The sequence below is a fragment of the Acanthaster planci genome, linkage group LG14, assembly GCF_054643075.1.
Source record: "Acanthaster planci isolate LZ-2023a linkage group LG14, COTS_SCS, whole genome shotgun sequence".
In the NCBI taxonomy this organism is placed as follows: Eukaryota; Metazoa; Echinodermata; class Asteroidea; order Valvatida; family Acanthasteridae; genus Acanthaster; species Acanthaster planci.
In genome coordinates this window covers 4,405,427-4,427,827 of record NC_141790.1, presented here as the reverse complement: position 1 = coordinate 4,427,827, position 22,401 = coordinate 4,405,427, and the positions used below count along the sequence as shown (strand labels likewise).

Below are 22,401 nucleotides of genomic sequence, written 5' to 3'. Positions count from 1 at the left end.
CAGTTTCATTCCCGCTTCAAAAAGGAACAATTACATCATTTTATTTACCAGGACAGGGTCCATGAGAGAGGTAAGCAATAATAGTGATTGGGAAGGTTAATGTTTGCAAAGCGACATGCACAACCTTCAAGAAATCCAAAGATATTAAATTTGTGAAGTTGTAACAGGCGCAGAATTAGAATTACTTCCACATGAGCTTTCATTGTAAAGCAAAGACGTATAAAGTTTGTCTTGGTTTTTCATAAAAATTAAAAGTTATCTATTGCACATGCTACAGTTAGCAAGCCACACTGTAAGAACCAACCTACGGAATAATTTATGGCTCGACAAAATTTCATTATCTCGTGCATTCTTCCTGAAGGCAATCGGCAGGCCAGTGATGCCACCATACTGGGCCTTAGGGTTCCAGCTCAGTCGATGGAACTACAACTCATTAAAACGTGTGAAGGAAGTCGTCAAGGAGATGAATGACGCACAGATGCCCTTGGTAACGCTTTCATTCAAACTGGTGTACAACGATATTGACGATTAAGCAGGGGTGTTATTATCAAACTTTAATTTGGTCTGTGCGCTGGAAAGCCCACACGTTCCGTGTTTTATAGACTTAGCTCACAACACGCTGGACTTCCGTAATTGTATTAATAACTTTACAAAACAATAGATTAACAGCAAACTGAAAATTGCAATAAAATTTATGGCGAACATCTTAAGGGATTGTATATGTACATGAGAAAGGAGCCTTGCGATCTTAAATCAGTGTATAAAAACATAAAGACCATTGAAAACATTCCCCATGAGCAGGAACAAATAAAAATCTCACAGGAACAACCATGATGCATAACGAGGAAAGAAGAGGGAAGTACATGGAAGCAAAGCAAATGTCAATTACCTTGGGAAAGTTGTTCATGTTTGCACACAATTTTCGAGTAAAGGCTTAGGTGCTGCTGAGAAATCCCTATTTTCTTATTCTGTTAACCATAAATAATGAATTTTTATAAATATAACTAGGAGTGGATGTACTCATCCATTGGCGTCTTCAGGATTATTTCGCGGGACAAGCATTTTTGCCGGGGGGAGGATTTCGGTTGAGTGGTTCAAAGCACTCATCAGCAACGAAAAGATAAACCATGAATGGCTGAAAGGAGTCAACTTCGAGGGGGGCAGAGAATCTATCATTTTTTAGCAAGTGGGTGATTTTCACCTGTTTACATTTTTCATTTCTCTCGCTTTTTTTCACCTTTCTATTTTCTATTATTTTTTCTAAGCAAGTGCACCTGTTTTCGCCCATGGCAACCTCGCTAACTGCACCTTATCGCGCGTGTAACTAAAGAACAACGTAATTTAATTACTTCCTGGGTTTTGAAATAAGGAGCATTTATCAATTCTTCTATTCGCAGGATGTCCAGTATGGGGATATCGATTACATGGATCGATGGATGGATTTCACTGTCAACGAAACCAGTTATGGAACACAGAACCTGTCTGACTTTGTGGACGAGCTGCATAGCAAGGGCATGCGTTACATAATTATTTTGGTTGGTGGATGTTTTCATTATTGAACGGCAAATTTAGTCTACAAATGGCGAAGTAACAAAGAGCTGGACACCACGATGCCGTTGTATTTTAAGATTGTTAAAATTTGTCCATCATTCGATTTGAAACCAAACTATAGGATATGTCAGTTGGCATAAGTGTCTGATGAGGTGTGTGCACAGTAAATGATACAAGGTTGTGAATGGAAAGGTGGTTTTGTATTTGTGGCAGAGACACGATGACAAGGACGGATAGATCTTGGTTTACTCAGATACTCAGAAAATTATGAAAAATAACTAAAGTGTATAAAGGTAAGTGCACTGATACCCTTGTAAACAGTGTATGTCATGTATAATGTTTCATCTTCGTTTCTGCTTGTCCGCAAAATTGAGACATAAAAAAAACTCCGGCCTGACCCTCCCCCTGAATAATTCCTTGATCCTGATAATGGTACTCTTATAATGAAACTGAGGAAACATAATGTGATAACAGACGTTCAAATTGACGGCTTGCCCAAATCAGAGTAACATTAATTGACCAATTCTGGTCGTAGTGTGCAAACGCTGTTGAGTTAAAGTTCTAGATAAATTTACCATTTTTCTGATAATAAAAACAAATCACTGAAAATTCAAGGTCGAACAGTTTTACACCATAATGATTTCTGCCTCTTTGGATCTTCTCTCCAGGATGATTTTGACAGATCAAAAACTGTCATGTTGAAACTCCTTGAATATTATCAATGTCACTATGTTCTTTCTTTTCCTGAAAAAAATGTGATTATTACACAGGACCACTGTATAGGAAAGGAGGATGGCTATCAACCATACGACACAGGATTACAACAGGACATCTTCGTCAAAACCAAAGATGGTAATGTTCTGGAAGGGGAGGTTAGTCTAGCATTCCATTGCGGATTTCATTTCGCATTGTGTATGTCCCATATTTGCTTCCTTTTCATTTCTCTCAGCCGTATTTATTTCTTTGTCGCAATTGGGACTATTTGTATTCCCTTCTCTCCAGTTTCCTTTGTTATTTTCTCTTCGTTTTCCTCGATGACTCTACAGATTTTATATCTTTACTCTCCCACCCTTCAATTTTCTCACTTCCTTACGGTGGGACGAGAAGTCCCACCGTAGAGTGTTGGTACGTAGTCATTTCCATGGTATCCAATGTTTGATTCTCTGTCAAGGTGTGGCCTGCCACTAACGCAAGTGTGTATCCGGACTTCACTCTTTCCGACAAAGCTGAGGCGTGGTGGACGCATTTGTGCGATGACTTCCACGACAAAATTGCTTACGATGCATTGTGGATTGTAAGTTCACCATGTTTACAAGGAAATCAGGGTACACTAGTGCCCTTTCGGGGAAAAGACTCAATACAAAAGAGATTTGGCGGCTACTTCTGAATTTCTGGTGAAATGCAGGACAAAGGTCAATGTATTTTACGTGCATCATACACCATTGTTATTCCTAAACAACTAGCTCTGAACAAACTGCCCGAAAAGCATCATTGGGGTAAATTACAGCGGGTGAAATTAAACACTAACACTGTGTAACGATAAGTCATTTTTAAGTGGTATTGAATTAAACTAACTGGTGTCTATTCATTGGCGTCTAATTTTGTTGGTGAGTAGTTAATTGTGAGCGACTTTTTATGAGGGATTAGCCATGCGCCTGCCCCTCAAGCACGCACACCTGAATTGTACGAGCTGTGGCCAACATCCAGATGTCAAACAATAATGTCCTGTCGGTGTTTTTATTTTTCTTAGGACATGAATGAACCATCCAACTTTGTGCCTGGTTCCCTAACTGGCTGTGACGAAAATAAGATCAATAATCCACCCTACCTGCCAAGTAAGTTTGTCCACTGTGTCATTCTTAGTAAAGTGACTTATTTTTCAGGGTAGTGCAAATCATATTTACACCTTTGGAATGACTAATTACGTGAGGAAATTAACCCCTTGGAAGTTTGTACAGGCTTGAAACAGTAACTGCTGTCAGAGGTTTGACAATTTCTGCTTGTCTAAATCAAACTTGCCGTGCGAATATAAAAAAAAAAAGAAAACTGTGATTGTAGCGAAGGTTGAGAGTAGAAATTGCCCGTTTTTTCGTTCGATTGTGGTCGTTTTTAATGTCTTTCCCTGCCATTTTCAGATATCCTTGGTCGTATTATATGGCCAACTAACAAGCGTGGACTTTACGAGAAGACAATTTGCATGGACGCCCAACAAAACTGGGGAAAACACTACGACGTGCACAGCCTGTACGGCCACAGCATGTCGCAGGTCACCCACAGGTAAAGTCTGTTGACATGAATGAAGTCTTAGATTCATTATTGACCGTCTTGGAATATGCTTCCATTTTGCGAGAAACCCGTTTTATAACAACAATGGCCTTTAGCAATGTGTCACGGACAAGGAAGTAATGTTCTTTTACCTTCTTTTGTTAAACACTCTTCATAATGCACGCCACTCTTGTTAGTGAGGCTTCTATGGCTTCGTCTTCTGATATATTCCCGTTTCTTTGTTTTATACCTCAGAACCTTACAAACTGTTTTCCCAAACAAGCGTAGTATGGTTCTTTCTCGATCGACGTACGTGAGTAGCGGTGCGTATACCGGTCACTGGCTGGGGGACAACCAGAGTCAGTGGCGGCAGCTGCCTTGGAGTATTCCTGGTAAATAATTAAGTCGGGCTACGTTTTTAATGCTCTGGGACATTTGCTGCCAATGCAGGACACTGTGTAGGTGTCTTGGAAATTGTTCTATTATTGTGGGTATGGCATGTTGTGTATATTAAGGTGTTTTCCGCAAGTTATGGAGACAATGCATGATTTAGAGTTTTTTGTATACTATTTATTTTAAACACTACCTGATATTCTGGTTTATCTTATGCTCTTACTTACACCAGTCCCTTGTTCTAAAGAAATTCATTTTGAAATATTGATCCTATTGCCACTTGAGAAACTTGAAATTGAAGCAGTCCATACTTCAATCCTTGTCTCTTTTCATGCAGGTATGCTTGAGTTTAGTCTATTCGGCTTTGCTTACGTAAGTTCACACAAATTTGATGGCATATGAACGCAAAATGAATAGAAGGCACTGTAGGTAGTCTAGGGACACTGAAATCTGGAAACATGAGACAAAAGCACGCAGAAAATTGTGTGTTTTTTAAATTTACTGTGGATTCTGACCCATACAAATAATAAACATAGTGCCGTTTAACAATGAGACGTTTATTCTCAGCTCTTTTCAGTGCATTCATGGAGTTATGCCCTTAATTGTTCAAACATGCTAGGGACTTATTTACTACGGCCTTGTTCGACTCCTCTACAGTTACAGACACATGTATCATATTTGGCCGTTCCCATAACTTTTGGACATGGCTTAAGATAGAATTATTCTTTGATCAGAGGGAAGTGTAAGTTTACATCCAGTCATGAAATTCTTTTATTGCTACTCAACAACAGACTGGATCTGATATTTGCGGTTTCTGGTTCAACACCACCCGTGAGCTGTGCCTACGATGGAGCCAAGTCGGCGCTTTCTACCCCTTTGCTCGTAACCATAATGGCAGGGATTTTATAGTAAGTAGTTGTAAGATCTTGCCAGTTTTAACTAAAACAAACTGACTGCTGAAACCAGTACACCTGAAGTACTGTTCTGATGCAATAAATTGACTCATCTATAGTGTAATTGTTATGATAGATTTGACAGGGAGCCGTTTTATGAACAAGCAAAGTATAATTTCACCGTACCCTAAAATTGCTTGGCAAGGAATGTTCCCAAAGCCATTTCCTTCAGTATCATAGCAGTGCATATTTTTGTCGAGTGACGCTTTGCATTTTTGCTGATTTCGAACTCGTACGTTGACTCCAGTTTTATGAAAGCCATCGGATATCTGGCGTTATAACAGAGGGCGTATGCAAATTAAATCTATTTACTGGAGGCGTGAAGTACAAGCTTAAAAGACAGTTCATTTGCTGGCTGTAGTGTGAGACCTGACAACGACATGTACAGATTAATTGAAGTTGACAAAAGTCTGCCGTCGGCTTTCCGAAAATTGATCCATCAGAGACTAATAATCTGAGCCATTTCGGTCTATTTCGAAAAAGGTTAAGTGGAGGCCTTTCAAGATTGAGTTATTAAATGGCTATGGTCAATCGTTCAGAGCAGCGGAGCTTTACAGTACTGTCGCAAAAACTTCATAACCCGTACTGCAATGATTAAACTCGTTTCCAGCCTCAGCAACCAACAGCATTTGATCCCCAATTTACGGCTCACGTCAAAGGAGTGCTGGAGATTCGCTACAGATTACTTCCATTCCTCTACACACTGTTCTACGAGGCCAACACAAAGGGGACCACAGTTTCAAGACCAGTACTCCATGAGTACGTTTGTATCTGTAATCTCGCAGGCAACTCCTCTAATCCCCAAGATATAATATGATAAATCAATGCTGGTTTTCTGTAAACAATATTACATATTTTCCCTGGACAAATGCGGTATTTTTACCGACAAATTCTTTTTAAGTGTTACAAGAAATAACGAACGTTCAAATCTTTCCCCTTTATCACATAAAATATGAAGTTATTTATGCAGCTGATATTTAAGGAGGTTATTAAATTGATAATCCTTTACTTCATCGATTTACTTACTATGTAGTTCATCGTAAAGAATGTTTCAGCATATCCCGAAAAATATTACACGTCTATAAAGCAAACCGAGGCTTCAAACATAAACGACCCATTCTGAGGAGATTGAAGAATTCTGAACCTCTCTTAAATTCAATATTTGTGAAGTCTTTGGTAATTCAGTGAGCTATAGTTTTAAAAATGACACATGCGAACTAGGATTATTGTTGTTAACATCTTGTAGATTTCCAGAGACTCTTGGTATGAACATTGACCGGCAGTTCCTGTGGGGACCATCGTTCCTCATCACGCCAGTCCTTGATGAGGTAGGTGATACTTTGTCAGGAAATTATTTTTCACCCGCATATACTGAGCGTACATCTCTGTTCACGTTGCTCACCCCCGACGTCTGATACGTGGAGACTGTTAGTTTAACTAGTGGTGTGTCAAACACCTTTACCCACAGGGAGAGACAACTGTTGACGCATACATTCCTGACGCCAGATGGTACGACTATCACACAGTAAGTCTTCGGCATTACGGATTGTGATCTAACATATGTAACTTGAAAGCCTTATACTCAACGTCTTTTGATGTGAAGTTTTATAATGACTAATTTTTGAATATTATATTAGTATTTTATAAGTGTAATTTTGATAATGTCGACATATTGGGAGTATTTACAATTTTCATATTGCCATGGGTTTATACTGCTTAATATGTGCTTTTGGAAAGACGTAGGATACCAGCTCAAGTTCATGTATTCATTATTCATTCATTATGGTCACCAAGTTAATTGTTGCTTTCTTTTACTCAGCACAAGGAAGTTGATTCGAATTTGCGTGGCAAGACCACCACCCTGCCAGCGGACCTTTACACCATCAACCTACACATCAGAGGTGGCTATGTGCTACCTGTCCAGGAACCAGCTAATAACACCGTATACAGGTAGGTGTTCAAGTGCAAAGCAATTATAGCTCTGTCAAACTTACGTGGAGAAACACACTGTGCGTTTAATTAAAGATACAACGACATGAATTTGTCGTAAAATCACATTTTGTCTGAAAAGGTTCGTTAAGCATAAGGATTTTAAAACTTTTATTGGGCGTTTGGTTTTGTTAGCTTTGCCTCCTTTTTTCCAGAATCGTCTTCGATCACACGGGCTCGTGCAATTTATACGTACGCTTGTCTGGGATAGTGACAAAGGGGAATTTGCTTTGGAAGGAAATGGGACATGTTTTGACAAGTTCTGTTGTTTATTTGTATCTGAAAAATTTATAAAAGCGGGATAGCTGTTGGGGACTTAACACTATTAAACCTACGATCCTGGACAAAATTGTTGGGACACCTGTCAATAGCCACACCCTTTCTGGGTCCCCCACTCCCCGGTCAATGTTGTCATCTCGAGCTGGAGTGCAGACGGCGCAGTGAGACCCAACGTTGAGAGGGGGCCAGGGTTGGGGCCTCACGAGATTTGGCCAGGATTGTCTGAGCTCATACGTCCCTATTCTGTGTATGGAGGAGGGCCTGTTAACTGTATAAACTTTATATCCTTAAATAATGTCGATAGGACAGTAAAAGTTAAGAATTTAGGGACTCTAGATCTCAACTTTGTCAACTGACAGTGGCAATAATCCGAAGTATTAGGGACACTGAGCAAACAGTGCATAAAATGTTTATGAATTATCTATGCTGCAGAAAGACAAAATTGTAATTGCATTTCTTCACCTTCACCGAACCCAACGCGTAGCACGCCCTCAAAAATGCGCTACGCGGGCGATATTCATGACACCATAGCAACGGTGAGCCATAACAAATCATTCAAGAATTTGAATCTCTCACTTCCTTTCGTTTGGGGTGTTCAGTGGATTATCGTTGCATTTTTCGAGCCAATAACGGAATGGCGATTAAGAAAAACCTCACAGGACTGTAATTGATCCTATACCAAAATGGGACTTTCAAATGCAGAAACTGATGACGCATCAACCTCGGACAGTTATGGGCCGAAATGCCATCGTGAATCCGTGTATACGATGAACTCCCACAAAATATTTGTAATTGTACACACACAATACAAAAGTGGTATTTATCTGCCTTTTTCTTTTTACTTGAACGATTCGCAATGTACGTGCAACCCTTGTCTCTAAATGGAAACTCCACCGAATAGTTGATTTTGCAATGATTTTTATGAAGTCATGTAGATAGTGCCATCATTTTGTGATCATCGTTTCTCACTGGTAGTTTACTCTCTGAACCACCGACCTTTGCTTTGCCTCTACAGTCGGAAGAAGCCAATGGGTCTGATGATAGCCCTAGATGATGACCTGAAGGCCCGTGGGAATCTGTTCTGGGATGATGGTGAATCCAGAGGTCAGCAACAGCTCACTTCAAAGCGCTTCTAAGTTAAAAGGGATGTTTGACGAATTCACTTGCAAGGGCACCTCTCACTACGTAACGTTTGATTCGTGTGCCAAATGAAGTTGTCTTTAAGAAATTACCCTGATTAGCTGAGAAGTGTAGTCACCCTCCTGTTAATAAATTGATATTATCTGTCCATTTGTCTGCAGACACGATAAAGGACGAAGTATACATACTGGTAGAGTTTGATGTCTCAACCCAAAATGGAGTGGTAATTCTTTTCGTTAAGTTAAATCAACCGCAGCAGAGTTTTATAGTCGAGTGCATAATGCACATCCAATTTCCAACAATGTTTACAATTAGAAAGGTAGAGTATGAGAAGAGTCTTCCGTAAAGTGTGAGGCCTTTATGACTTGTATTTTGGAATGGGTAATTTTGAAATATATCTTTACTGGGTATGAACAGAATGTGCACTATAGACATTTCAGGCAAGGTCAGTTTCAAATCAAAGTTTCCTCGCTTACAAAAAGCTGTTTTTGTTTTTTATCACGAATTTCTGCTCCACGTCTTATTAGTAATTGCTGGACTCGAGAAAACCTGTAGTTAAAAACACTTCTAAACTTTGAATTGTTACTTTTTTAAACCAAAACGCTGGCAACATAAGTCCTTTTCCTTTAATCTCTTAGGGTACCCTGAATATCGTGAACATAATCAATAAGTACACGGATCCAGACTCTCTAGCATTTGAGACCATCCAGATAATGGGGCTGACCACGGTTCCTTCTAATGCCAAGGCAAACAACGTAGCAATACCATCCGGGAACTTCAACTACGATTCAACTGCAAAGGTAATATGTTATTCAAACCTGGAGTACATCTTAACTCTTGTTCTGAGGGCAACGCAAAGTGTTGACATAGTAGCTGATTACTATAAACAGTTTTCTTGCTCAGTTATTGGATAATTGCATGTACAAAAACTTGCTTGGAAAAAGACGGTCTGATAGTATGACGTGCTTTTTTAATTTCTGCAAGTTTCTTGCGCATCGTTAATCGTCCCGCGCCGCAAAGTACTTGTTGACAAGTTTCAAGCTCATGAAAATGTTGCAGTAATATACGTTAGTCCCTTAGTTAACCAATCCTATCTAACGTATTTTGTGAGCGAGGTAAAATAAAACACTAGGAGCTTGGTTTATCTGCAAAGCTTTAAAAGGTCCCTAAAACGAGAGTTTTGTGTGAAAGGAATTATCAGTAGCCGTTATTGCAAAAATGACAGTGGTCTGCATGAGCTCATCTGAAAAGGCCTCTTCAACGTAAATCTTGGCTAAATCTTTGTCTGAGCTTAGTATTGCTTAGCAATTCATAACGAACAAAGGGATATAGGAATGGATTCCACCTGGCACCCCAGACCTGACGTCAGTGCAAACGAATGTATTTCCAGAAACTTCACAAGCACAAAACACACACAGTGTAGGGATTCATCCGAGTTCATCAGGCGTCTTTCCATGAGCCCGGTAACACTTGCGCCAAGCATTGCATATCCGTCCAAATCGCTCTCGGAGCAATTTGGACGGCCTAACGCAACGTACACGTGCATTATGTTAATGGAGTCGATTTTCTGTCCGTGAAAGAGAAACGCATGATGAAGACATCGTAACGCAATGCACCCCAAATATGTACGTATGGGAAGCGGCCTGTCTGCAGTTTGTCTCGGTAAAGGTGTCGATTTATTTGGAAACAGTGACCGAGAATGAATTGTAATAACATTCTAATTCCCTCCCTTATATTTTTAGATGTTGGAACTGACGGGACTCGACCTGATCATTTCTGGATCTCATACAGTTGTTTGGCAACCATAGAATATCATTGGTACACAAAGGAAGACGGAGAAGAAAAGGATAGAGCTTGTGAGAAGTCTCGGCTACTGTCTCCTGTAAGACGCGTGCCTGTATTGGAGACCAGAAGTTAACGGCTACACCATTTTCAATACAGACGCGTGTGTTTATGTCTTTCGCAGCTTTTTGACTTTCATTTTGAATTCCTTGATCCTTGAAAAGTTCAGTTTACGGTCTTGTTGTTGGTCTGCTTGTTTATTTGTGTTGTGGATGGGTTCATCATGTCTACATGCATTGACGACAAACCAACAAAGATTTTTGCTGCGTCCTTTGTTTGTCAGCTTTGTTGTTTCGAATGTTAGGATAATTGTAAAATCCAACAAGTGAGATTTAAACATATTCTAGTGAGTACTTTTTCAGAAATATCGTCATCCTTATCAGTGAGACAAGAATTCCTTCAAACGGTTGCATGATTTTGATTTCTCTGCCCATTGGGAACTAAAGTAATTATGCTGGAAATTGTAAGGGAGATCTTGTAATTTGCAAAGTCTTCAGGAAGTTTTTGATTTCCTATCTGTTTACTGTTCCAATGCAAGTTTGAAGCAAGTTCCTCAACAAATCCCAACACTAAGCTCCTTCCGCCGAAAACTCGTTGTTTATATTCACAGACCAAAAATGCTAACTGAAATCAATTTAAGACGTCTAAAACCTACGGTGTCCTTATGGGACAGAAAGATTGTTTAGCACATGTATGTAAAGTTTCTAATACAATTATAATAATTGTTGCTTTTATATGTTTACATATTAAGTAACTGACCTTTCGAGGTAGAATTATACGTCAAAGCTGCTATACAAACTAGACATGTGACCCGCAGAATCTGAAAAAAAAGAAACCAAACCATAATGTCCATATGGTTGTCTTAGGGGCGTGGCTGACTCACTAACGGCGATAGGTCAGTTGATAATGATAATGATAATAGTGGATATTATCGCACATATCCATCACAACTGATGCTCAAGGCGCCGTATTATCATTTTCCCGGCGCATTGAGCTCTCAACAAAAGAACATTCCTGAAATCATCTCAGCTCCCTGGGGAGTATACTAGCTGACGTTGCCCTGTAATGCGCACACTGCTAACATAACCAATACGGGCGATTCACAATAGTTCGCCTCTAAGAGTTTGCAACGCGTTGGCCAATCACAAGGCGCGAAATTTGTCGACCCTTTCCAAACGCACTTTGGGGCGACACATTTGGGGCTAACGCGTTCGAAACTCTTGGAGGCGCACTATTGTAAAACGCCCGTATTGAACAATGACATTAAGGAGTTGGGTGGCTATAGTGTTTATTAGAGTTTGCCCGTGTATAAAAAGTGAAAGCAACATTGTGCTTTAACATTCTAAACACGGATTTAGAATGTTGAATATTTTTGCAAATTTATCGAATATTGTAAGCATGACTTGAATTAATGAATTTCTTTATTTAGGGAATATGGTGTTGTTACATTCGCAGTCAAATAATAAAACCAGCAAAATTACTTTCCAGATTTTTTTTGAATAGTTCCAAAGTATACACTTAATAATTTGAAATTATTTCAGGATGAGATAAAGTGATGCAAAGAATTTTAATCGTTCATTTTGCTACAGTGTGATTGATTCTCACGTATATTTCTCTGATTTTAAAGGGTGTACTTATAGTGTCCAAAAGTTTCCCTCAGTCCAGCCAGCATCAGGACCAGCAAATTGGAACCGGTCCAACAATCCAAGTGGTTGGCAAGGGGGTGATGTACATCTGTACGACTACAACTTCAATGTTGTTAATCAATCAATCAATGCTGTGAAAGTGAAATCTAGTGGTGTTATTTCGAAATTGGAATCAACATTTGGGACAAGTGGCCCCTCTTTAACGAAAGCAAACTTTATTTTAAGCCATTTCAAATGAAAAAAGTACGAAATTAACCAGGGAAACCTTTAATTAACAATGACATTCAACCACGTGAATAAAGGTAAATGCGTCAATGACAATAAAATGCACTACCCACTGTCTGCCTGACCGAAACAGTCGTACATTACAAAAAAAAGACGGGCCTGACCTCCATGGACAAAAGTCATGGATCCGCCTCTGCCTAAGTTTAGCGTATGGAATTAAATTGTGGGAAGAAAAAGAGGAGCAAGCATTTCATACCCACAATTTGTTTCTATGTGGAGCAATGCTTTGCACTCGGGTACTCAAAGCATTCAGGGTGAAACACTGCTCCGTCGATTTCCTGGTTGAAATTTTAATTGAATGTCCTTTATATAAAATACTTCCATTTGTTGCAATAATTGTCAATTAAATATTCCTCCCTCTTGAGTATTTTCCAAATATCTATCTATCTAAACAGGTAATTTTTCTCCACTTCTTCTCCCAACTAACCTTCCCTCAATGTCAGAAATATATGAGAATCATAAAAAAAACTGCAGATGTCCATTATCTTGGTTACAAACATGCTCAGTATAGCATGAACTTAGGCACCAAAAAATATGTTGAATAAGAAGCTGAAAATAAATAAATGGGTGTAAAGTTCACAACGTGTCAGCTATGGCCGAGGTTTGTGTAAACACTCCATTCTTTGCATGACTTGCTTTTATTGGTTAATACGCCCAATGAAACAGATAACTAATTATGCATAAGCTATTGTGTTGATCAAAGTAGTGTTGATACGCCTGATTTTCCATCTGGGTAATAAATTCAATGCAGCATCATGGCGAACAAAGTCTTGATCGCTGTTGTCTCTGTTGTGGTGGTAGTCGTGGCCTTTTTAGCCATCTTTTTACCGGTGTATCTCACCCAAACCGGCACAGAGGAGGAACCAAAACCTACCCAACTCACCCCAGACCAGCAGTTCTATCGGGACGTCAAGGATGAAGACAGGTTTGGACCTACATCTAACTAGCGGCTACCTACCACTCTACCATAGCATGTTGATGGTTGTTGCATAACAACATAAAAGTGTTTTTTGGGGGGATAACCGAAATACCATTGACCAAGTTAGGGAAAATAATTTATCATTTTGAAAAGGCAGCTATATACTGACCTGAATTATACATTCGAAACTGCAAATGGAAATTAACATCTCAAATAAGTAACAATTAACAGCAGAATTTGGGTTAAGATGTCAAAGCTTGACGCATCTTCTAAAATGTCTTCCATCAATCAGAAAAATGAACGAACCGTAAAGACTTTATTTAAAACGACCTAACAACCGGACGCAAACGACCGAACAAAACAAACAAAATTGCTTCGTGTGAATGTATTTGACAACATGTTTACGTAATAAGTGGAAGCTGTTATGTAACAAGGACACACTACATCACACGATTGAACTGAATTAATGTTTCCTCAACGTTCAGGTAGGTTACAGACACTAATCGGTACAAGGGTAGATCCCGAATCGAACATTTCTGGAGGCCAAATTTCTCCGGGGTTGCCAAAAATTTGGACATTCTGTTTGTAACCATTTTTGGATTTTCTGAGACTAAACCTGGCTTCCATGTTCGCTTCGTGAATCAAAAACATTCCCTCCTTGTGTAGAGGGAAGGTCATTGCCTCTGTCGGTCCCCCTTGAATCTATACACTGAAAAAAAATTATTTTATTTCAAAATCTTAACCCAAGGAAGGGTGAAAACTGCAACTACCCAAATATGGGCTGTGTTAACCCGACTTTGGGTTGAGAATTACATTCTGTTTAAGTTTCACACAGAAAATATTAACCACTATTTGGTTAAAACAACCCACAAATTAATTTCATTCACCCAAATTGGGTTGAAACAACCTAAACTATTGGGTAGTTGCAGTTTTCACCCTCGCTCGTGTTAAAATTTAACCCAGGCAATTTTTCAGTGTACGAATGGATACAGGCACTTTTTAGTTACCTGGTCCTTTTGATTGTTTAGATTCGACTGCTTCCCTGATCTGAACACTACTGCCACTAAAGAGCTCTGCGAGGCACGTGGTTGTTTCTGGAAGCCAGCTACAAATGCCAAGGCTCCTCTTTGCTTCTATCCGCTGACCTACGGCTATCAGATGACTAACCCACCTACAGAGACTAACCTAGGCTGGGAGGCTAGGCTTATCCGGCTAGAGGGCATACCTAGCCGTTATGGTGCTGATATCGACAACCTCAAACTTGAGGTGGAGTTCCAGACGGAGTATCGCTTACACTTCAAGGTATGTCTTATAAATTAATTTCCAGATGGTATTAAAATGTACTTCCATGCACTCTGAAAGCTCTGCAGCTCAGTTCAATAAATTCCTATATCTACAAGTATTATCATTATGGTTATGTCCCGTCCAAGATGTTTCCCTTTTTGTCCCTGGGTGAATCCTAAACCAAGTTCTCAACGGTAAGAAATTGAGTAATTGCTTTTGTTACCCGTGTGGGCTTTATTATTTTTTGATACCACAATTGGATGTTTTTACCAGCTTTTTTCAGAGAAAGGGAAATGAAATCGTCCCTCCGGGGGCATGACACCGTTTGCTCTCCATCTCCTTCTATTCGCCAATGTGCGAAGGTTTTGATAATGTTATTTGCAATCCGCTGTTTTTTTTTGCCATAGTGGTAAACCTTACTCCCTGAAACCGGAAATAAGTTGTGGATCACTGATGTTCAACACTTTTTTTAGATAACAGACGCAGAGAGGGCCCGATACGAAGTTCCAAGCGAAGCAGTCAACATCCCTAAACCGACCAAGAGGCCGTCTAATCCGATGTACGAGGTCAGCTACAAGCAGAACCCCTTCAGTATCCAAGTGAAAAGGACGAGCACGGGAGTTACAGTGTAAGTAGATTTGCGAGTCGCTACAGGGGATTTTGACTGGACCATGTATGAAAAAGATAAAATTAACTTGTTTCACGGCTTTGGACATTGAAGTAAACCAGCTCTTTATTTCAGGGACCATGTTATGGTCCTCCCCCCCAAAAAAAATTAGCTTGCTTCCCTGAATTGAATTCATCTTTTCTAGTTTTGATTCGTCTGTGGGTGGCTTTACATTCGAGGATCAGTTCCTTCAGATATCGACTAAGCTCCCATCTCAATACGTGTACGGCTTTGGTGAACACAATCATAAGCGCTTTCTGCACGATGTGGACTACAAGACTTGGACAATGTTTACCAGGGACGCCTTTCCAATAGTAAGTTTGAAAGTACTTCGTATCGGACTCAGTTATAGGTTTTCAGAAATCCAGTCCATTGTAAAACTGGCACCATGTTTTGCTTTACTTATAATGCTTTTAATAGCAACTACTCTACAAGGCTTACCATGGCTTTGAAAAGCATTTCTCAGGGTCTGCACTGCTTGGCCATTTGTGATCTTCAAGGAAAACACAGATCAATTTAACGTTCCAGATTTTGTTAGGCCTTGTGTTTGAAAGACCAACTTTTGACGAGTTGCTGCTTCACTGGGCTGGAACGTCCTTTGCTGTTGCAAGTAGTCCAAGGGATTTAAAAATACGACACACACACTATATCCCGCCTGTTATATTTCGTACACCCTGATGATGAGGACATCGGTATTTCATACCAGTAACATCTTTGTATTAGGACGATTGGAATCTATATGGCCATCACCCCTACCATATGTGCGTCGAGGAACGTGAAAACAACGCGCATAGCATACTCTTCCTTAACACCAATGCAATGGGTAAGGGGAGTCCTGTCAACTGTTAGTGAATTTAAATTTTGAGAAACAGTTTTAATGAAAATCTATCCTGTTCATTGGAAAATGTTTCGAGTGCAGGTCTTCGTTTTGATATCATTTATTCACGGAACTCCATGCCTTTTTGGGATTCCCCTTTTTTTTCCTAGATGTCACACTACAGCCAACGCCAGCCCTCACCTACCGCACCATCGGCGGAGTTCTCGATTTCTATATATTTCTTGGACCGAAACCTGAGAATCTCGTCTCACAGTACACAGAGGTAAGACAGTGCATCTACTGACACCCGGAAAACCAACAAGGCTACTTGCTTTGAAACAAACATAGTGATAGCACCTTGGTATCGCATGATTGATATGCTCAAGTCTAATCTTTGAATAAAAAAAGACTGGTATATTCACGTTAGTTACGGTGCAGTGATTTTGTTATCACTTCCTTGATAATGGAAACCAATACACTCCACACACAGTGGCGTATGTTTTTTGACCAAGTAGTAGTAGCAAAGAAAGAAATCGGTATGTTTATTTATCAAATATTAGCACCAAAACCCTAGGAAAACAATACCAGCAAATAAAGGCAAGGATGTCAGGGCCGCGAGTAAGGCTTTTGATATTTTTCTCCCACAGCATGCCGCATTCACTTTTGAATTTGCCCCCACGACACCAAAAACTGGATACCCCGCTGTCTACACAGATGGATTTCCAAACCTCATGGCGCAGTTGCCGTGTTGTGATCCAGTCATGTCAGATTTTCGATGGTCAAAAATTTTTCAACATTATTTGTGTGCGCTAGGTCCGGTTTGTCTCCCGTATTGAGCTTATACTGGCGAAAAAAGTGCGCATTGCTATAGTGTAGAGGGCCGGGAAAGACAAAATGGCCTGTTAAGCCATCTACGACAAAAGCCTAACGATATCTTCAAAGTTGTGCATAACTATGGCCGATGTTTGAAATAGCAAGTCCGTATCCATAGAAAAGGTCAGAGGTGTGCTTGTCAATAGATCATTAATAACCAGCTTCAGCCAGTTTTGCATTAGTACGGTATAATCTCTGCTCCCTGTAAATAACTTGCGATAACATTCATACTAGACATCGTGCCAACAAATGAATAAGTTCTGTGTTGGGAAATATTTTCCAGGCAATCGGCAGGCCTGTGATGCCACCTTACTGGGCCTTGGGGTTCCAACTCAGCCGATGGAACTACAACTCACTCGACCGTGTCAAAGAGGTTGTCAAGGAGATGACTGACGCTCAAATGCCCATGGTATATCACAACGCATAGCATTGAAATGCATCAGACAACCTATATATTATCTTACAAATCTTCTGATTTTAATTTTCCAATTCAAAGAGAGAAATTTCCTTATCCATCTGAAGCACATTTGGTACAGCTTTGTGGACCTCCTTACGGTGCAAAATATATTAATTTAGTTGACAATCAATTAATTATTCCATGAATTACAGGATGTTCTCTATGGTGACATTGACTACATGGACCGACTGATGGATTTTACGGTCAACGAAACAAGTTATGGAATGCAGAACCTGTCCGATTTTGTGGACTCTCTCCATGACAGTGGAATGAGATATATCATCATTCTGGTGAGATGTTTTCTGCATCATTTCCCAGGAAACAATTAAATGTAGTTCTTTTGGCTGCCAAGCCAGACAGAATTTGGTAGTTTCATGGCAGGTGTGTACAATATATGAGGAGAGATTTTTAATTGTGGACAATATGCTAGCAGACTGCTGCTTGCTGTTTTATCTGCATACAGTTTTCCTCCTTAAAACACTGTTGGCCTCCTAACAGTTCCACGGATACTGCCACCAAGTTTAAGAAGCCCAATTTTTTGACCATCCTAGGACCCTGCAATTGGTATCGAAGATGGCTATGAACCGTACGACGAAGGAGTAGTGCAAGACGTCTTCATCAGGATGAAGAATGGTGAAATACTTAAAGGAATGGTAAACGAATGGTTTGGTTTTTGTTTTCTCTTAAACTGTTTTCACACGAGAACTTGCTGAGGGCATTAAAACAGACTTTGTCTGCTATAATGTATCATTCCTTTATTTAGAGCGTAAGTAAAAATGTGTGGCCCACTAATTCGCCCGAGCAGATTACTATTTCGCCCGAGGGATTTGCTATTTCGCCCGGGCAGATTTCTACTTGGCATGGCTGGATTTTTATCGAAATTGTAAAACTCGTGAGTAAAATCCACATGGCCAAACTGTAAGTTTCATCCTCATACGCTTCCGTATTCCTCCGACTAAGGCCAGCCTTAGAGTTGTCCAATAATGAGGATGGCTCTAGCGGGAGCAGTACAAATAAGCTGGAATTGGACCCAAGACATGCATATGCAGTCGGTGATAAAACGGGACCAAGACGAACTATCGTAGAAAACGGCGTTGGCGGTGGAGTAATACATGCACATGGAAAAATGCGAAACCTGTAGCCTTTCGCTGTAATGGGGTGAACGCAACTAATACGAACCACTCAAGGCAGGTGCCAAATGAGTTGACAACACACATTCCATATTTTATGGAAACATATGGAAGGGAAATGATTATTTTGTTTCTTTATGGCGTAGGTATGGCCCCGTGTACCAGCCAGTGCCTTCCCTGACTTTACCAGTGCTGCTACGGTCGCTTGGTGGACTTCATTATGCGATGACTTCCACGACAAGATTGCCTATGATGCGCTTTGGATTGTAAGTTGAATGTTTAACAAAATTCTTACTGCTTTGCGTCGAAGAATACGCCTTCAGTTTCTGAGATCTTTACCATTGTAAATTTATCCTTTTGTTTCCTAACACTCTCGTCTATTTGACGGTTCTTATTGTAATGACATTCTTTCACACTAAAGAAATGGCTTACCAATTTTCGTAACAGTTTCTGTACCTTGATATATCTTATAGTTCGACAAGTTATGACAGGTACATATCTATTCCACAACATTGGAAATTGCTAAAATATACAAGGTTTATAGAGCCTAATCTCTCTTTCTGCAGGATATGAATGAACCCTCCAATTTCCTTAACGGTTCTTTCACTGGCTGCGAGGACAGCAACATCAACAGACCACCGTATATCCCTAGTAAGCTTTAGATTGTCACTTTGCCCTTCTGATTCATGGCAGAGTATCCCACAATGAATATTACGTGTTTGTTTTCTTTTTGTGCTCTTACTTTTTGTACAAGGATTCTGTCCTCGTAAGAGAAGCTAATCACCTTTTCAACGTAGCATGGGTCCTGGAACTCTAGTCGTTGCTTTTGTGTCTATTCTGAAGAGACTTTTGACTTCGTAACTGTAATCCACAGCTTTGGATTATGAGCATTACCGAACTAAACCGACCCACACCAACACAAACCAAACCAAACCAAACACTCCCTCTTCTACTGAACCTCTAAGGTGAGTTCTTTGCGCGGCATTATCATTAATCACAAGAGATTTTTTGTTACGAATAAAGGCCGGCTCTCACTTCACACAAATGTGAAAGCGAAGCGAATTTGACGTCACAAAAGATTTGCAGCGAAACGTCCCTTGAGTTGAAATGTGTTCAACACAAATACTTAATCTGACCTAAAAACTTCGCGTTCATGTTCGCCTTTGCGTGAAGTACGAGCCAGACTTTATCCCAGCCTTGAATTCGGAAGGGGATAAAATTGAGGAAATTTGATTTCAACGTCGAATGTTGAAATTGACATTCTGCTTACCACTCTTTTTGAAGGCAGAATTACTTCCTGATCGTTATAAACTTTAATATGCTATATCAAATTTAGAGAAGGACTTCACATTTGCCGAGTACTCACATAACTAAACCAGAAACGAAACATTCCCCTATACCCTTTCCTACCCTCGATTCTGTCTTTCTCTACTGACAGATGTTCTTGGCCGTGATGCACCTGAACGACGTGGCCTCTACACGAGAACTATCTGCATGGATTCACAACAGAGCTGGGGCAAGCACTACGACGTGCACAGCCTGTATGGTCACAGTATGGCTCAGGCCACGTTCCAGTAAGTCTGTACCATGATGCAGTGTTACAGTCGAGTCCACCACTTCTTGAGATTGGAGCCCGAGTCTTACCGATTAGAGAGTCCGAGAATCCGAGTCTGAGAATCTGAGTCCTAGAATCTAAGTCTGGTAATCCAAGTCCAAGAATCTGAGCCAATAGTGCTGAAGATATTGGAAAACAGTCATATTTCGATGGACTCTGCCGGACTCAGGTTCAGCACTCGAGTCCCTTGGCCCAGGTCCAAGTCCAAATCTGACCCGATTCTGGAGTCAGTAGTCCTATAACATTGATAATTTGTATGTACGTGTATTATACTGTAGCGCTGGCGGGTCCTGCCGGTGGGGGCGCCAGCTCGGACCCGCATGGAGTTGGCTGGCTGCCCCCGCTGGTATGCGAACGGCCCGCGGTTTTCCCGCCTCGCACCTGCGCAGTCCCTGCCGACGGGCGCCATGTTTAGAGCTTGTCTGAAAAGCACATTGTTGTGGACGCTACAGCAATTGCGTGACCAGATCAGCGAGTTGAGGCTGTGTGTGTATCTATACTAGCGTCCGACCCTAATCCGTCGAACACGCTACCACACATTGCCACTGCGTCATATTTCAATGCCATTTTGGCAAAACGGAAGTGTACCACCAAGCATTACAATTTCGAGGCCACTTCTTATCATAGACAATTACTTGCAACTCGACAGCTGATTTCCAGTTATTTAAAAAACTTGGAAATAAAATACAGTTCCGAGGAGTGTGAAAAGTTTGATTTTTATTTTATACAAAAACAAAACAAGGCCCATTTTCCAACCTTTTTACCCCTTTCACAGTTTTACTGTAATCGGTGATCTGTCTTATAGAGGGGCTTCTCTTTTTCAAGTTGAATGACGATCATTTTTGAACAGTTGGAGCCAGACAGATGAAACAACTTCTCCATACATCCCTTAAGTTTATTGATACCTACAGAGCCTTGCAGACTGTCTTCCCACGAGACCGAAGCATGATCCTGTCTCGGTCGACGTACGTGAGTAGCGGTGCGTACACCGGTCACTGGCTGGGAGACAACCAGAGTCAGTGGCGGCAGCTGCCTTGGAGTATTCCTGGTGGGTTGTTACTGTAGGCCACCCGTGTTGTTTGAATAAGAATACGGAAGCGCAAAGATCTGGAAGTACCATCCCACTTATTGGGATACTGACACATTATCTTAGGATGACAGCATACGACCATCAATAGATGTTGGCATCTTGAACGTTACGACTGAACGACGGCACCCTGAACGTTATGAAAGTTTTCAGGGTAATTGTACGTTTTGGATAGTATCATACATGTATTTTAGAATCAAATGATATCGATTTCACACTTTCGGGTGCCATCATTTGATAATTCATCCCCGGATGTTGGATGATGTTTTCATCTATTTTAAAAGATCATTTATGTAGACTACAGTGCTGTAGGTACCCTAGCTTCGTGGTGGTGTCGTCGTCCGACTTCATGTATTTCAGGATGCCGAAATCTTTCCACACTTATGCCGTCATCCTGTGATAAAATTATTTCAAGATCTCAACAAAGTGGTTGGCACCTCACCGTTTATAGTGAAACCAGGTTTACAAGTGTCATTGTAAAAAAAACTGTCGGGAGTTAAATTTGTGGTTGGTTTTAGTTGAGGTCGATCTCTGATGTAATTGCAAAGTTTAGGTTTTTTTAATTATAAACTAGGGTAATAGGGTTTCCATTGATTCAAAGGATGTATGTTTCTGGTCATGTGTGGCTTACTTCCATTGTCTTGAAATAGCATGTAAAACGGACTTGGAACAGCATCTAAAATAAGTTACCGATCGGTAGTTCAGTCTGCTCGTCGTGACGATATCAATGAGGTGTGATTAAGTTATCTAGTTTAGTTATTCACACATCCATATTTATTATTACAGTTTTCATGTCTGCCACTCTGAAATCCTAGTCACGTTAACACCCCCAGGCCTTATGGACAAACGCCCCTGAATTTCCACACCAGTATTCCTCTGGTTTAGATAAACTGTTTCTCCATTTTACAGGTATGCTGGAATTCAGTCTCTTTGGTTTTACTTACGTAAGTGCGATTCAGTATGCCCATGTAACAGACTTTTTGCAATTTGTAAGTGGCGCTTATTTGTGATGGAAACTGGGGGATGGGGTTATTATTACGGGAATTGACTTGCTCGACCATCGAAAGGTGAAAAGCGTTCGTGGGGAGGGAGCTCTGACACCGTGTGACTCTTAGGGGCGATGCTTATGGTAACGATGCACATCTGTAATGTGTATTTACACTGCGCAAAACCTTGCATCGAAACGACGTATTATATGACCTATTTTAA

At 40.5% G+C, this 22,401-nt stretch overlaps 1 protein-coding gene across 1 annotated transcript in view; it reads left to right on the top strand.

The window, feature by feature from the left end:
• Positions 1-22,401, top strand: part of LOC110984420 (sucrase-isomaltase, intestinal-like) — a 35,239-nt gene that overhangs the window by 5,439 nt on the left and 7,399 nt on the right. Inside the window, exons 7-36 of the mRNA XM_087145788.1 lie at positions 362-487; positions 1,398-1,535; positions 2,322-2,423; positions 2,723-2,845; positions 3,302-3,386; positions 3,687-3,828; positions 4,072-4,208; positions 4,547-4,581; positions 5,001-5,117; positions 5,773-5,921; positions 6,409-6,490; positions 6,631-6,687; positions 6,982-7,112; positions 8,446-8,534; positions 8,732-8,793; positions 9,209-9,370; positions 13,090-13,268; positions 14,291-14,564; positions 15,020-15,174; positions 15,359-15,527; positions 15,937-16,036; positions 16,201-16,313; positions 17,187-17,312; positions 17,513-17,650; positions 17,912-18,013; positions 18,637-18,756; positions 19,057-19,141; positions 19,929-20,064; positions 21,017-21,153; positions 22,102-22,136. Coding sequence (XP_087001914.1) covers positions 362-487; positions 1,398-1,535; positions 2,322-2,423; positions 2,723-2,845; positions 3,302-3,386; positions 3,687-3,828; positions 4,072-4,208; positions 4,547-4,581; positions 5,001-5,117; positions 5,773-5,921; positions 6,409-6,490; positions 6,631-6,687; positions 6,982-7,112; positions 8,446-8,534; positions 8,732-8,793; positions 9,209-9,370; positions 13,090-13,268; positions 14,291-14,564; positions 15,020-15,174; positions 15,359-15,527; positions 15,937-16,036; positions 16,201-16,313; positions 17,187-17,312; positions 17,513-17,650; positions 17,912-18,013; positions 18,637-18,756; positions 19,057-19,141; positions 19,929-20,064; positions 21,017-21,153; positions 22,102-22,136 — 3,606 coding nt within the window. The remainder of the gene's footprint in view (positions 1-361; positions 488-1,397; positions 1,536-2,321; positions 2,424-2,722; positions 2,846-3,301; positions 3,387-3,686; positions 3,829-4,071; positions 4,209-4,546; positions 4,582-5,000; positions 5,118-5,772; positions 5,922-6,408; positions 6,491-6,630; positions 6,688-6,981; positions 7,113-8,445; positions 8,535-8,731; positions 8,794-9,208; positions 9,371-13,089; positions 13,269-14,290; positions 14,565-15,019; positions 15,175-15,358; positions 15,528-15,936; positions 16,037-16,200; positions 16,314-17,186; positions 17,313-17,512; positions 17,651-17,911; positions 18,014-18,636; positions 18,757-19,056; positions 19,142-19,928; positions 20,065-21,016; positions 21,154-22,101; positions 22,137-22,401) is intronic.